Raw genomic sequence first — 16555 nt, forward strand, 5'->3', positions numbered from 1 at the left:
TCCTGATCACTTTTAGAAACATCATCAGTTATCATCAAAGTCAGCTATAATCAAATATTACCAGTTATTATTAACTAGTTCATTGATATTGTGATTAAGACTATTGCTATTATTGGTAATATTGTAATTACCAGCCAATATCTGTAGAACTATTAGTAGTAGTAGGATATCTGTTGTATTTGTTGTATTCACATGCAAAAATCGTGCAGTTTTTGCAGGTTTCTCATGCGTTGGGAGCGAAGCAGTCAGCCGTCGGCTCTTTTGTTCCGAGAGCAGATTCAGTGTGTGTGTTTTTGTGCGTGCCTGCGTGCGTGCGTGCATGCATGCGGCGTGCATGCATGCGGAGAGAGAGAGAGAGAGAGAGAGAGAGGGAGGAGGGCTGTCTTCGGGAGGATACAGCAGAGTGAGTGAGGAGGAGAGGGAGAGAGAGCTGGATGCTGACAGATTCCCTGATAGATGGTTAAAATGGCGAAAGCTTGTTCGACCCTAGCGAGCCACCAAAGTGTAGCACTGTAGGTCGGAACATGTAGTAGCCGAAGCTGGATTTTTCTGTGTGTGTGTGTGTGTGTGTGTTTATTTTTTTTACCCCCCATCTATTCACCTCACATTGTTTTCTGCAAAGTGCTGGAATATTTTCTAGAAGTGTTTAAATGGCATCCACAAGGCGCCGCCGCCTTGTTCCTTGCTTTTTGGGAATACTCCTAAATGCTTTAATCGGTAAGTAGCATTATCTTACTACCGGAGTGTGATAGCTCCAGAGACTGGACAGCCGCTGTCAGTCTGCTGCTCTCCGGAGCCTGGTGCATGCTGCAAGCGGCGATGAGTGCGTTACTGACCAGTAACCCTGAACTTGGCCCCTCTCCGCTGTCCGTTTGTATTTGGCCAGTAAATGTCAGTGTGTAGTCTGGTGCTGGAGCCTTGTGCACTGCGGCATTTATACCTGTAGGATAGTGAGGTGCATATGGATACTCATCCATGCTACTGTGTTGTTAAAATTATATTTTTGTGCATTCTGCAGAACTTGAAATGTCATAGCAGGCTACTGGTGTTGTTTTCACCCTCACTTCATATGCACAACATGTTCAAATCCAGATGGCTTTTTGAGCTCTTGGATGTCCAGGCAGCACCGTAACAATACACGGTAGCCACGTGCAGTGCAGTCAGCAGAGTTTCTGAGTTGTTTCCATATTTATATAGATAGGAACACGATTTGAAGGTTGTACGGATTATTCTACTGAAAGGTGTTCAATATAGGTGCATTGAGAAAGTCGCATGTAGTCGCATTACACTGGTTCCAAGTCCTGGAGAAAACACTACACAGTGGTGGTGCCTGTTATCAGAAGTGGTTTCCTAGTTCTCCGCAAGACTGCCTTTTAATCAGGTGTCTCAGGAGCAGTATCAGAGCAACTTATCTCATGTTGTTGGTAATCACATGGTCTTAATGTCACCAGTTCAACAATAAAATGAGAGGTGGGACTAAACTCATCTAATACTCATAAAACTTATGAAGACAGAGTTGTTTTTGTAGATTTACATCCACTGCTGCCTTTATCTCTTATCGCAGTCAACATATCCAGTTGTGTGACATAACTCTTCAGAGGTTAAAAAGTGACATGCTTTCATACGTAAAGGGAGTTTTATTTCATAAACTGGGGACTTTTAAAGCTGAGTTCTTGACTGCTCAGTCCTAACAGCATACCACCCCGTGGCTGGGTGAAATGACAGTGGTTATTGCTCTGAGGATGGATTAAAAGACTGTAGTTATTGCCTGCTGGGGAGAATATTTGTACAGATTAAATGTCAAGACTGTCCCTCTCCTCCTTTTCAAATTTTCCTTTTCGGCCCATTGTTCATTATGATAGACAGTTTCTCTCTCTCTATGTGAGGCCCCTTAATTCAAAGGCAGGAGAAAGTATTGAGTATTTGCAAAGCATACCACACAGGGTCCCACAAAGGCCCCCACTGGAATCATAAAGGCTAGTACACAGTGGTTCATAACATGTCCAGTCAGAGGGCTGGGAACAAAAACTTCAGAAACACGGCTCTGTGATGGATGTAATTCCAATCTAGCCATCACATTAAAGAGACTGAGCTCTTTCAAGTGCTTGTCTGCCTCAGAGATTAGATTCAGTTTAGATAAAGGCACTTTTTATGACATTTTAAGCAGAGTTAATATGAGCGACAGAAGCGTTAAGACGAATATCTGCATGAGATCTCTTATGGATTGAAGAGCTCAAACTCTGAGGTAAAATACAATAGATCTTTCAGAAGATGTCATCATAAGAAGATCTTGGTTTATCAAAGGCTTTGAATGGATTGGCTGAGTTAGCTCGTGCCTTTCAAGCTTCGTTAAAAAGTACTATAAGAGTTAAGTCGAAGCATGTATGAGAAAAATACTGAGACTTAACTTTATTACTGTTTATGTTCCTGCTTATTAATATTGCTGTAAGCTCATTTATTCTAATCTAAAGCCATCAGAATGAATTTGGTGTATCAGGAGTAGGATTAGGATTAGGACCGTTACCACAGATGAATACTGTGAGAGATGACTGTACAGTACATTGACAGCAGAGAGAATGGCCAAGAGAGGTGAACTGTGCGACAGCTGCCCTATCTACTATCATGACAACATATGGACTGTTTCTCAGCATTCTTGTGTTGCATTTTTACTACTGTAGCCTATACTACTGTCATGTCTGTGCACTCATTACTGAGCTGCTGTTATTATAACAGGTGAATACCAGGACACTTGAAACTACATGTTCTTGAGCATTAAGTATCAATGCTGTGCACATCTTCCTCCTGGAAATATAATGATGGATGGAGATGGATGGAGTCCTTCGCTGTTGCACTTGTTTGAAATGCAAGTACAGAACTTTCTCTGTGCATGCTGGAAGACACATTTAAAGAAATACTCAATACACATTAAGTCTGTGCCTATTTAATACCCCACCACTTTTGTGGACAGGTTTCTTCGAAGTGGAAATGCTGCTTCAGTTTTCAACCTACAGTTCAGTGAGGATACATCCACAATCTTTGTTCAGTGTAGCAAACATTTCAAACACACTTAACATGATGCCACAGCAGTCAATCTACTCAGTAATGTAAGAATATGTTGTATTTATTGTGGTGAACAGGAATGTGTGGCCAAAGAGCTGCAACAGATGGAGAGGAGAGAAAGCAAGTTATTTAGCAATAAAGGACTCTTAATCTATAACTCTGCACTACTCCTTTAACAATATGATATTTAAATGCATTAAGTGGTATTTATAAAACAATACTAAAGCTGCAGTTGATCAATTAATTATTTACGTCATTATTTTTCAAGCAAAAACACCAAACATTTGATGTTTCCAAGATTTCAAATGAAAAAGAATTCACTGCTTTTCTTGGTCTTATCAATGAGTGATTATAGAAAATGTAATATTTTGTCAGACAAAACACGTCATTTGATGATAACACCTTGTCCTCCAGTATGCGGTGATGGATATTTTTTCACAGTTTTCTGAGGTTTTACAGACCAAACAATTGAATCAAGAAAATAGTCAGCAATGAAAATACTGGTTTGTTGCAGCTCTAGGCTATACTAAATCTAAGCAATATAACACAGCATTACTTTCATAGGGCTATCATTTGGTATGATGTGCAGCAGTCAGTCAGTAAACCATTATATCCTCACTGCTGCCTGTAAGAAGCCTGTGGTGTGTGTGTCCTAAGCATCACTTAGCTCTGTCAGTGTTGCCTGTGTCTGCTAACTACATCTGTCTGTCAATAGCTGGTGTGTGATCCTCTCTTTACTGTCAAAGCAGTAAACCTTTGTGCCAGCCAGCCAGCCACACTTAACAGTGAATAGTAAGCCAGAGCATGAGCCACATTTAGCCAACACTTGTCTCTGGTCTCACCCAGTAATCCTACATGCCAGCGTCTCTTTCCTCTGCAAAGAAAGAGCATTAGGACGTGTGTGTGTCCGTCTGTCTCCTTATCTGGCCATGAAAATCCACGCCTGTATAGATTCATGTCTGCGAACACGTGTGTGTCTGTGGACAAGCTTATTCTCAACACCAGTTTCTGCAGCTGTGCTGTCCTCTCTCCCTCTGCTCTGGATGCTCAGCCTTCACAGATAACCTTAAACCACCTAGACCACACAAAGTGTAAAATCCAGCCATTCCCTGTTTCTTTTGTCCTCTTATCTCCTTTGTCTCCCTGGATCTGTCTTATGATTCAGTGTTGTGTTCAAAATGATTTTTTCTGACCTTTCTCACACTGTTGTTTGTAACCTTCTAACCACCCAGAGCTCAGAAATGCATTAGCTAGTCACTGTAGCAACAACCTTTATTCATTAGAAAAGCCACAGCCCAAGAACTTTCACATTGTTCCAGCTAATGGAAGAAACTGATTAATTGAAGTCACAAGGAAGTATATACAACATCAATAAAGCTGTTTAATCAACTCCAAATCAATGACATTGTAACACGCTGAACACTGAACCATCATTATCCTGCTTGCTGCGAGGCTTGATAACACTGACTAATGTGATTTGACAGCTGAAAGTAAAAAGCCTCCAATATATTTCAGTCAATCTCCACAAAGGAAGGTTGAATGTAAAACACTTTCATGTGCTTTGCATCCGCGTATTTGTCCAGAAGCGTTTTATGCAGTAGATAATGCTTTGCTTCACTTTGAGATTTATCCATGTGTTGATCAAACATGAAGTGTGACTGACTGGATGTGTGGCTGCGAGCTCTTTGCATGCTATTTTCTTTCTGTGCTGGCTGCTTCCTGTGTGAAAACGTGATTTTTGTTGGACCAAAGGTAACGGAGCTCTGTGGCCAGCATCATTTCGGTAGAGCAGTAGAGCAGGCAGTGAGATCACTGCCTGCCAACTAAGGGTTAAATATTTCTCCACTGCCACCCCCTTGTTTTTCACAAGTGGTAGCACTGATGTCTCTCTGGTCCCATGGCCATTTTACTTACCGTGCTTGCTGAGTGAAGAAAAAAAAAGGGGGGGGGGGGGGGGGCACGTAAAGAAAGGATACAGTGCAAGATGAGAGGAAGAGGAAATGTTTCTTTATATTATACTCTATATGTGATCTTCATGAAGGAGTGAGTCAGTGAATTCCTTGCCTGCACCTAAGGGGAAGTATTGCTTGGATGGAATTTGAGGGACGAAGCCGGAGGTTCTCTGTTTTGACCCTTGTGCTTTGCCCCCCACCCCCCGCCCTTCCATAGTCCCCCTCCCACCAGATTCCAGGGCCTGGGGCAGAGACTGGTAGTGCTTAGTCTATCAGCAGCTGAAACATGATACCAAGAGAGCCCGCTAAGCTCCTCTTTTATAGTACCAAGTCAGGTCAGGCTGTTTACATCCTTTATTTATTGTTCTCCCACTCCTCCTACTTTACCCTCAGAAACCACAAATACAGAAAATTGGATCTTCCTCACACCATCATCAAGTGGGAAGCATCACTGTCAACAAATACAAATGATCTGGAGAATCGTTTTGTTTTGATGGGTGAAAAAAGAACAAGAGAACACATCAAACGTACAGCACATACAAGGCCATACATGGGAGGGGAACACATACTCTGGATGCATTCAATCTATAGCCTATAAGTTCCCTTGTGACCGTAGCCTGAAGGTAGCTAAGTCAAGGCTTTTTATTCATGAGGTGTAAGGCCTAGTGAGCAGCTTTCACTGACATGACATTGGAAGCATTCTTCCTGCTTGTTCAGGTGTCAGGGTTGATATGAAAAGTATTACTGTTGCAGTTATGACCTTGGATAGTAATTAGTAGGTATAGAACTCGAAATAAATAGAGCTTCAATAACTAGTCAGGAAAATATCAGGATGAATGAATTGCACAATGCTTGTAATAATACTGCATGTGTGAGATCACATAACCCCTGTTTTAACCTATATTTGATTTTAGAATGAAGATTTTACTCATTACTTTTAAAGCTCTCCATGAGCTGGCTCCTGCATATATGTGTGAGCTCTTGTGTCCACATGTGCCTGCACTCATCCTCAGATCCTGCAACAAATCTCTGTGAGCAATCCTGCAAAATCCAATCCTGTCTGAACTTTAACCTAAGGGGATTGTGCATTTGCTGAAAGGTTCCCCAAACTCTACAGTCTTCCTGTTGACATTTAAAGGAAAGTGAGAACACTGAATTACCATGAATTGGTAGAGAGATGGGCAACAGAGGTCCACAGCAGGACTCAAACTGAGGATGGTGCGGATCATGGTCAGCATCTTAGCCCCGAAGCTACAGGGGCACCCCTTTATACCGTATATTTCACAAATAAGTCTTAACTTAGTGTGCACTCATTTTCTTTTTCTCAAGCTTTAATGGAGTTTGACCATGACAACTGAGCAAATTCCATCTCTGCTGAGATGAAAAAGCTTTTTCAACTCTACAACAAAATAGAGTTATCCAATCAGATTTTTCTTTTTTTTTGTCTAGCCAGTGAAAAGGTTACCAGGCTCACTCACTGGTTAGCACTTTATAACCAGGACCAAAAAGCCTGAAGCCCCCATAGCCTCACGTTTGTTTAGAAAGTGGCAGCTGAATTAACCAATCGGATTTTCATTTCTAGTGGGTGGGGCCAAAAATCATTGCACTAGGCGTTTACAGCTCTAGGCCAGCGCTATGGCACAGGGTTTCCTATTTTATGTCCAGGATTTTAAGTTAGCAGACCCGTGGTTTCAGCCAGTCAGTCAGTCAGCAGTCACTTCCCCGGGTTGATGGTCTCGTTAGTGTCAGTGTCTGTGCGAGACGCTTCCTTTGATTGTTTTTTTTTTAACCTGAGCGCAGCCCTGAGCTCAGCTCACTCTGAACCGAAGGTATAGCCGCGGTGTTTCTGCTTGAACAGCATCGTGCTGGGCAGGTGACAGGTCTGTTTACAGTTTATGTATGTCACAGCACGGGAAAGTGGCGAAAATTGGCATGTTGACCCGCGTGTCATTTTTTTAGGTAAATGAAAGACTCACGGTCCGCCACAGGCAAACACATAGATCTAATGAAACGTTTGAACAAACTAAAACTCAAGATTGTGAGAAATAAGATGATTTCAGCAAACTTAAGGGGAAATGTGCTTTGTTGTACATGGTCAAGAATGAAGATTCGTGCTTAACTATATAGTTATCGTGTGTGTGTGTGTGTGTGTGTGTGTGTGCGTGCGTGTGCGTGCGCGTGTGCGCGTGCCTCCTCAGGTGTGATGTGCGAAGCAGAGCTCTCCTTCACCCTGGAGCCCAGCGACATCATCGCTGTACAGGAGCAGCCCCTCATGCTTCACTGCCAGGTGGACGGCATCCCCCCAATTACAACGCAGTGGAGGCATAACGGCCTGCTCTTAACTCAGGACCAGCATCATACCACCTTCATCAATGGCTCACTCCTGATCGGTCACTTCCAGAAGACCAAATCTGATGGCTCATCTGACGAGGGCGACTACGAGTGCATGGCCCAGAATTCTTTTGGGCTGGTGGTCAGCCGTAAGGCCCGCATTCAGGCAGCCAGTAAGTCAATTCTCTTGTCTTTGGCTTGTTTAGTTTCAGGGCTGGATTTGCTTTTGAGGAGGCCATAAAAAGTTTGTGTCCACATATACTCACTGTAAACCTAATTGGGTTTAAATATGTGTGTTTTTTTTACAAGTTTTACTTGTTAGTCCACAACTAACATGATTGACCATGGTACTGATTTTTATTTTTGTTATTAGATATAACCTTCAGATACCAACATAATAATTTGTCTGTGCCTGATTGTGTTGTCAGTAAGTTAAGAAATCATGATTGAACAATGCAGTTTAGACACAAGCAGAAGCTGCAACCACAGCCACTTACTTAGGTTTGATTAAGTTGTGCTCTGTGTTCTCTACAAATGTAAACATTGTAATTGAAATATGGCCTTAAGTAATCACATTTCAGGCCAGTCCCAGTCATCGGGGTATTGTTGTGCATGTAAATGTACTTAATATCCCTGGCTGTGGAGTGATTTGAATATTTTAATATCATTCTTTGAGTGTAATGAACTTTCTGATGCTCATCTACAGTGCTGCTTAGAAATTCAAGCCTTTGAGTTTAGCATTAACAAGTGCTCATGCTGGGAGTCTCCAAGCTTCTTTGTAAGAGTGCAATAAGCTCGAAGCAACCCAGCAGCCCACTCCCTGTAAGAGGCATCAAGATAAATTTTCTCTGGCTCAAGCACCAAATCTCTTATTTGAAGTCATTCTAGATCAACATTAAGTTCCTAGCATCGTTGCCGTGGTTCATTTTTAACATTATATCATATCATAGTGAGACAGTCTGACTCTCTGTCTTCCTCTCTTCTCTTTTCTCTCACACACCTACAGTGCATGTCTCAACTTACTTTAAATCAAAGGCATCAATGATGTACGCGTTCTTCTGTGGACACACTGAGATGTTGCAGCAGTGACTTTAGTGATACTGTACTGTTCCACACTGTGCTGAGTTAAGACTTTTTGAAGGCTCTGTTATGTATATTCTGTAACACAGAGATGGACAAAGGCTCGCAGAAGCCTGTTGATTCCCGGGCTGTGTGTAGACAGCATACTGCTGTGCTGTTGTGGCCAATACAGCTTTTCCACTCAGTGGGATAGGGAGGTTAGCATGGACGTCTCACTGGCCAAAGGGAAAAGTCACTTTATCTCAGTGGCTGGCGCTGTCAAACACATGAAACCTTTTAAGGCCTCACTGAAGGGTTTTTCTTTTCAAAGGTCAGATTTTAGATGCTATTTTACCACTTTGTTTTTATTCTGCATCAGGGAAAAGTCTGTTTAAGTTATCTGTATGGTCCCCCTATTTTTTATTTCACACAATTACTTTGACATAGTGGTAAGAAAGGATGAGGAAAATGAAAATCCATAGATATATAAACATGAACAGGCTGCAAGGAAAGCAATAGAATTATCCTGATGATTTTTACTGCAGCAATGTACACTAAAATTATATAAAGCTTCGATATTTGGCAGCATTCACTAGAAGTTGAAGTTTTGTTTTTCACTTGAAGTCCTGGCTTTTTGTTTTCTTGAAATCTGACGTGAAAAAATCTTAATCAGAGTTGGAATCAGTTTCATTACCAGATAGATGGATCAGTAATGGAAATTTTGGGTAATGGTTACAAATTATCCAATAATCAAGTGTAATTTTAAGGTTTTTGAATGTAATATTCAGCAAATTGATCTTTTTTAAATCAAGTTTTATGCCTTATGAACATGAAAAACAAAGGATTTATACGAGTGTAGAGCAATCCTCCATCACTCACATGTTTCTGAAAAATTGAATGTGGGTTTAATCTCAGTGAATGAACCTGACCTTGGCTGCGTCTCAGAGCTGGTTGCTCAGGTTCAAAATCATTCATGGTGCAATTATTCTGTTTTGTCTGGGCTTTGCTCTCCTGCAGACCTTTTCCAGATTTCCCTTTTGACTTGTATTGATTAGGAAGGGACCAAAGGATTACTGAAAGTCACATCCTGACCCCTGACCTCTGACCTTTTGCAGCGTGTTAAGCAGTCTTTTGGCGAGGCATTGACTGAGCAAAGGCTCTGCAATAACTCCCTAATGGAGTCTCACTTCTATCAAGGTAGCAAGAAGTCATCACTATGAAAATAATCCTCCAGAGACCCTTCAAAAGGGACTCAAATGATAAAAACATCTCACTGTAAAATGTTACCCATCACTGCCCACTAATACCTTCTGTATTGAGGAAGATTTAAAAAAACAAACAAAAAAAACCCAGTAATGTCGCCATTTCACTGTGGGTTTGACCATGTTTTCAGTTTTTATTGATTGGCAGTGTTTGAAAAGAAATGCCCCAATTCCTTTATTAGTCAAATTAATGGGGCTTTCGTTGCTCCATTAATTGTGGCAGTTGACTTGTTGGGATCTTGTACCTTCCCTGTTCACTAGCAGGCACGATGGCTTTTTCCTACCTGCATTGTTTCTGTTAGGCTGTCCTGAGAAGGCTTTATAGATGATGTGAACTACTGTATACTCAAGAGGGGTTTGGACAATTACTGGTCCATTTCATCCTCTCCTGGCCCACCAGAGTTCTGCACAGGGCATATATTATTTAGTGTTTTCATTTTGTTTTTGAAGAAAAATGGCCCAAAACAAGTAAATGATCTCCTTACAAAGGTCAGTGACTAGTGTTTGTTTCTTTTTCTGTTCCAAGTGTTTGTTAATGTTGATGCTCTCTTTGTGTATTTGGGGTAATTTGCTGTGTTATAGACCCTCTTACAACAGAGCTCTGACTTGTACCACTGTGATGCAATGGGTGGTGTGATTACTGAAGCCTCTTTATAGCCCTCCCAGTGGATAAAGCCTCCATCTTACCCTCCACACTACCTCCCTCCATAAATTTCACTTTTTATTTGCTTGACAACCATTTGTGTGAGCTCACTGTCGGGGGCTGGTGTAGGACGGACTCCCCGTTGCCCCTCTAAATCGGCAGTCGGTCCAGGAAACACTTTTTTCCTCCAAAATGTTATCTCTTTGATGGTCGGTTTCTCTCTCTCTTTCCTCACTTTCTCTAGGACCTCCTCATTAGCTTAGGTTCAGGAAGCTTTTCATCATTTGGATGAATGACAAGCCTGGTACAGTGGGCCCGGCCAGGGCTCCTGCCCCTCCCCCACAGCAAACCCGCGTCACCAGGCAACACACCACAAAAGCCCCCCGTTACAAAATAGCTTTTAGGATCAATTGAAATGACTTGCTTTTGTCTGTTTGTCTGGATTTAATTGGAAAGAGTTGAAGCTTTTTTAGGAAATAATTTTTTTTTTCCAGTCCCATTCATATGTGGAGACTGTAATTGACCTCAGGGACTATTCGAAAAGATTTGCAAACACAATATGAAGTGTGCTGAGAAAAGGCAAACTCATGAGCATGAGGAGGGTGAAAACACAAACAGTAAAAATGCAATAAATGAAAGTACAATAACAGTGCATTATTTGTGTTATTTATTTTATGCTCCAGTAGTGATGTAGAGCCCTTGGCTGCCGGATGATAATTTCCACCTTGTTCAATTCTGAAATCGTCATGGTAAATTGTGCTGCCATTACAATGGTAGGCTTCTGAATGAGACTTTAATGAAAAAGAAGAACCCAGGGGGCCGTAAAGGATGAAATAGAAGACAGAGGATGCCTGTAAAAGTGTCTCAGTTTATACCCATGCCTCTCATTTGCTTGAATTTAAATCCTCTGTAAATGTAAATGGGTGTGATGTTGACCAGGCAAACTCAAATGTGTAGCTGTGGCAGATGATGAGAAGTTGCAACATGCTACTCTTAAAAGCTGTGTTGACGGCTTGCCACTAGCAGCCACTCAGACAGCGGTTAGCGAGAGTGATTTATGGGGAGCTCATGTTAGTTTACACGAGAGTGTTTGTGCATGCGTGTGTGTTTGGAGGGTCGACGGTGGGCTCTCCATCACCCTCCGACCTTCCTGTCCCCACCCCTTTCATGGCCTCCTGCCTGGGTGAATGCTGAAGCTCCATCCCCGCATCTCCTTGTAGCTGCCTTTGTCTGCGAGCCAAACCCCGCCCTCGATCGCCCCCCCCTCCTACCCTTGCTCCTCTGTGCTCACTTGCCACGAAGCAAGTCATCCCTCTGTCATATAGATTAGCCAACTAAATGCCATATAAGCCTGTTCTGACATTTAAACACGAAGCCTCTTAATGTTTTCTTTTAATCCTTGCTAAATCAAAATTAGTTCATGCAAAAAAATCAACTGCATGTTTGACGTCCGTGCATGACTAACAGAGGAATACTCATTGTATGCCACAGAGCAAATATAGGATAGTCATCGCATGGTTCCTCTCACTGATATCACTGCTCTCATTGATATTCATGTCTTGAAAACATCACATAGTAGTAGTGCATACGGGCATGGCCTAAGACTGCCCTATTCCTTCCTCTGGGCAGGTATGTGGGCTGATGTTAAACCTGAGTGTTCCCCCCTGCTGCCTGGTCAGCGCCCCTCCATCTGTCTGCCAGTGTGTCAGAAGGATTGAGGAAGAAAGGGCTTTTTTCCTTTTTCTTCTGTACTGATGAGGCGGGCTGAAGGGATGAGAGCTCTGACCTCTGCTGTGTAATGACACAAGGAACTGGTTTATTACTGTACACCTGCGGACTCGGATGTCATTGCCTGATTATCCATGCTCGATTTGAGCTGATTTAGAGTTTGCAACAATGAAGAGGTTTCATTGCTTCTTTTAGAAGAGTGACCTGTTTTTCAGTATTGGTTCAAAATGGGTCCTTTTCCTATACTGTGTTGTTACATACAAGCAAAGGCAAGGGTAAACAACTGCCACCCCCACCCCCCTCTCTCTCATGTCTATAAAGATGCTGTTTGTCCTCTGTTGTTTTTTTGTCAGGAAGCTGAATAAACAGCAATACAGAATGTCCCTAATGAAAACTGGATATTTGCATTGACAAATGCTTGAGCTTGTTCAACTCTCTTGTGGATAAGGAGGCAGGGTGAACCTCTATTATTTCTGAAGATGGTACATCATTGACCTTGAAGCAGTGGAACATCACCAAGGGATCCTACAGTATGCCTTGTTGTTTTACTTTACTGCGTGTCCTTATATGGTGGTGGCTGTCAGTGAGATGCAGTGTAAAATTTGGTTTCAGTGAGATTTCCAAGCCAATTGAGACAGTTTAAGTCACTTGTTATTAATCACTTATAAATTAATTATTAAATACATGAATTACTATTTATGTTTTATACAGTATTGATAATGCTGCATTGTTGGAAACAAAAAGGGCATGCACCCCAACTTGCTTTGCAGAATAACATCAGTTGCATTCCCCTCTATCCCCATGTGTCAAGAATGAATTGCTAATATAAGAAAATCAAGAACACAGTGGTTGCTATTGTGCTTGAATCTTGAGCCATGCTGACAGGACTTGGAGAGCTATAACAATGTTCTGTTAGAGAGGAGCTGCTTCATAATGTGAGGGATGAGCTACTGTGTGGAGCAGAACATTTACCCTTATGCTCTAAAAATAAATGCCTGTGTAAACAACATCACTCTGGGAAATCGAGCCACTAAACAGGGGAAGGTATATACTGACAAGTGGTGAAACGGCTGGGTGATAGAATCCTTATCCTTATCCTTATCCTCCAGAAGCACTGTCTCCATGTTTGACGTGGTTTTAAGCCTATTTATGTCTATTATATAGTGATATAATAACACATGGAATTATGTTATGTGTGTTTGTGGGACCAAAGATGGGACTAAAGGAAACAGTAGTTAACAGATGGTTGGAGGCTTAAATGAGCCTTGTGGTGCTACAGTGGTGCTATGTAGTAGTTTACGTCAGTCAAAGATGTAAATAGTTGTGAAATAATTTAGGGCTTTAAGTCTTTTTATATCTGGCAGAAGCATTTTGTCAAGCAAATACCAAAACTGGATACAAGATTATTAGCTGTTCAGATGGGGATAGGTTGTACCTAAATCTACATATAATTTCATGTTGGAAAAGTAAAACAATTAAATTTATCTGTCCATCAGAGGTTGTAGAAAATCGTGTGCCATCCAACATTTAATGTTCTTAAGACATTTATTTCCAGCTTGGTAGCTGGATTTTGTTGGGGACTATATGAGTAGGTTATAGAGAGTTAACAGTAAGGGATCCAGAATTCAACGCTGAGGGACCCCATAGGAATATTTACTAGGACTGGAGTATCTAGAGACTGAAATGACTACTCTTGACTTGCCGTTTCTTTCTTATTATACTATGCACATTTCTTTTCCAGCAATATAAATTATTTAAAAATGTGAAGATACAAAATGACGAATCATTGTGACATGAGTGACATGAGTGTCCAGTCCAGATGGATGAAAATGTGGGAAGGACAAACATTAAATTAGAGTACAAAGTAACCACTGATCCTTTGGTCATCAACATCTTGGCTTGATGTCATTTTTTAATTGGTTTAATTAATTCAAACATTGTATTCATCCTGTCAGTGGTGCTCTGTATATTTAAAAGATCTATTTAGCTCTTATCCAGAACAACTTAAAATGCATGAGCAAACTTTGACCTTGTGATCACAGGATGCTGCCTCCTTCCACTGTGCCAACTTTTCTAGCAGCTGCTCTCATCAGCTGTGTACACCGTAGCTGATCATCCAGATAATGCCCATTCAGATAACATCTTTTTATTCCACTGTCATACAAAGGAGTGTTAACTTTGGAAAACATAATACTTAGTAAGTAAGTGAAGGTAGCCCCTAACAATGTGAGGGGATTGCGCCTTTGCTTGAAATTTGTGTAGCGTGTGTGTGTGAGTACGTCTGACTGCATCTATGTTTGCGTGCTCCACAAAGTGGGACTCTGTTAATGAAGTCTGTGTTGGTCTGCGGATGTCTCTGGGCCACCCTAGCTACTCTCAAACAAACAAATGAAAAAGGGGCCTGAAATTCCTTCTGCCTGCTTTTAAGGCTCATGGGAGGAATTCCTAAGTAATAGAGGTGAAAGGTGAAAAGAGAGAGCAGAGGCTGGGACCAAAGGTTGGATGAGGCGGACCAGTCTTGCAAATGCTGGAGTCTGGCTTTGCAATCTATACACAGCAATCTTGCATTGACCTGTTTTGATCTGGACAAATCCAGCATGATCTCCTCTCCAAGGGTTTCGTCTGTACCAATGAATCTTGTGTTTTTCAAGCCAGCGTGTGTCTTTTCGTCATCTTCACTTCAACCGGCCCAATGCAAGAGTGTGTTTGAATTGTCGTCTTCCAAAGTGAAGACAAAAGTAGCTTTTTTTCCTTACTGTTTTAGGTGGTGAACCTTCATCAGTATCAAAACGAGGATGTGGTTTAGATTACGGTTAGGCAAGAGGGAATCAAATTTTGTCAATAGAGGGTTCTCCTAAGGACGAAGGCATGCCAGTATGTGGGTTTGTGCTGAGTGTGTATGTTGGTGTTCCTGTGATTCCAGGCTTTCACCAGGGGCTTGGGTAGCTCTCGCTGCTGCCCCGTCACCACGCTTCACTACACTTAACAGAGCCTTTATGGTCAGATTGTGCAGTTAAAAGCCTTTACAGGGTCTGCACCATCCACCAATAAAAACACCAAAACTCCCTCTTCCTGTCTTTTCCTTTGGCAGACATTTTGATTTGCATGTGTGAAAATGTGTAATAAGGACGAAGACAGAAAGGAGGTGGAGCCAGTGGTGGATATTAGTCGGTGTTATTAGTAGTAGAGATAATAGTGAACATAATAGTGTTATCTAACATTATTGCCCCCTCAGTTGTTCACAGACACACACACACACACACAGACACGTAGACACACAGGGCCCCTCAGTCCAGTTTTCCACTTTGTTTAAGCAGGGATCAGGAAATCTTTCTGTGGTGGCCAATAAGCAGAGGAGTGGGAGACAAAGGCCAGTCAGTGATGGGAAGGCAGCAGCTCTCCTTTGGGCCTCAGCCACCTCTCCCCTCTGTAGCCCGTGTGTGGTTGTGTGTGTGTTTGTGTTTGTGTGTGTTGGGGTACCTCTTGGAGCAGAGCAGCACCTATTGTTAGTTGTGAAATGCAGGGCAGTGGAGTGGCTGGGAACAGGCAGAGGCTGTGGAGATGTGCAGCCTCTGGTGGCTCTGCTTTGTGTTGGTGGCCTGAGCGTTTGTTCTCCTGACCGACTCAGCTAGCTGAGGCCCCCTTTTGTCACTGCTGACTCCGGGTGGGTGTGTTTCCCCTTGCACCCTCCCTCCCCCTTCTTCTCCCTCTGTTTCAGCTCTGACTTAGAAATACAGGGGTCAGAGGTCACGAGGGGCTGGACGATGGAGAGGGGGGTTTATCTGGGAAACGGTGACCTTTTTGTGTGCACTAGGGCAGAATACCCCTCCCCTTCTTTTTTATTCTCCTCCCATTACTTTTCCCCTCCTCCAACGCTCAGCCTCCTGCTCATTCCCCAGTGGGGACCCATCCCCCTGTCTGATGGCTCTGGGGCAGTGGCAGTGACCTTGGCTTTGGCTGTGAAATAAGGTGGCCCAAACCTGCCACAGCACCACAACTCTAACCTTGCCCTTTCCCAAACAAGCAACGCAGCAGCCTTGAAGAACAACGATTTTTCACTCACTCACAAAGGACATTTATTTGTCTCTCTCACATGTTTTCTCTTTTCCATAAAGGCTTAACAGTTCATCTCTGAGAATAAAAGTCAAATCTACAGTATATGACAATATAGTTCGTCACCTCTGTTACTGCCGTTATTTTCACACATTTCTTACAATACAGGATTTGATGACTGATTGATTTTGGGCTTGGCTTGAGAAAATGTGACTTTCATTTTCTTCACACAATTACAATGATTAGGTTCTGCATTAAAGCCGTTTTTTGACCGCCACACTGATTGCACATAACATGTTTTAAGTCCTGCCCTCAAAGTGGAGTTTCTAGCTTTGCACACTGAGACTTATTTTCACTTTTGATGGAGGATAACTGGTGTTTGTGTGCAGGGAATAATGAGGGAGGGCGAGCAGGATACCGTGAGAGATTGTGGGAGGAAATGATTGAACTGTTTTATCCTCCGTGTT

At 42.3% G+C, this 16555-nt stretch overlaps 1 protein-coding gene across 1 annotated transcript in view; it reads left to right on the forward strand.

Annotated features, from left to right (window-relative positions):
• Positions 1–650: 650 nt before the first annotated feature.
• igdcc3 (immunoglobulin superfamily DCC subclass member 3) overlaps positions 651–16555 on the forward strand; it is a 56923-nt gene continuing 41018 nt past the window's right edge. The window contains exons 1-2 of the mRNA XM_022767798.1: positions 651–717; positions 7211–7516. Coding sequence (XP_022623519.1) covers positions 651–717; positions 7211–7516 — 373 coding nt within the window. The remainder of the gene's footprint in view (positions 718–7210; positions 7517–16555) is intronic.

This window comes from Seriola dumerili, unplaced genomic scaffold (assembly GCF_002260705.1).
Source record: "Seriola dumerili isolate Sdu_G_001 unplaced genomic scaffold, Sdu_1.0 BDQW01001299.1, whole genome shotgun sequence".
In the NCBI taxonomy this organism is placed as follows: Eukaryota; Metazoa; Chordata; class Actinopteri; order Carangiformes; family Carangidae; genus Seriola; species Seriola dumerili.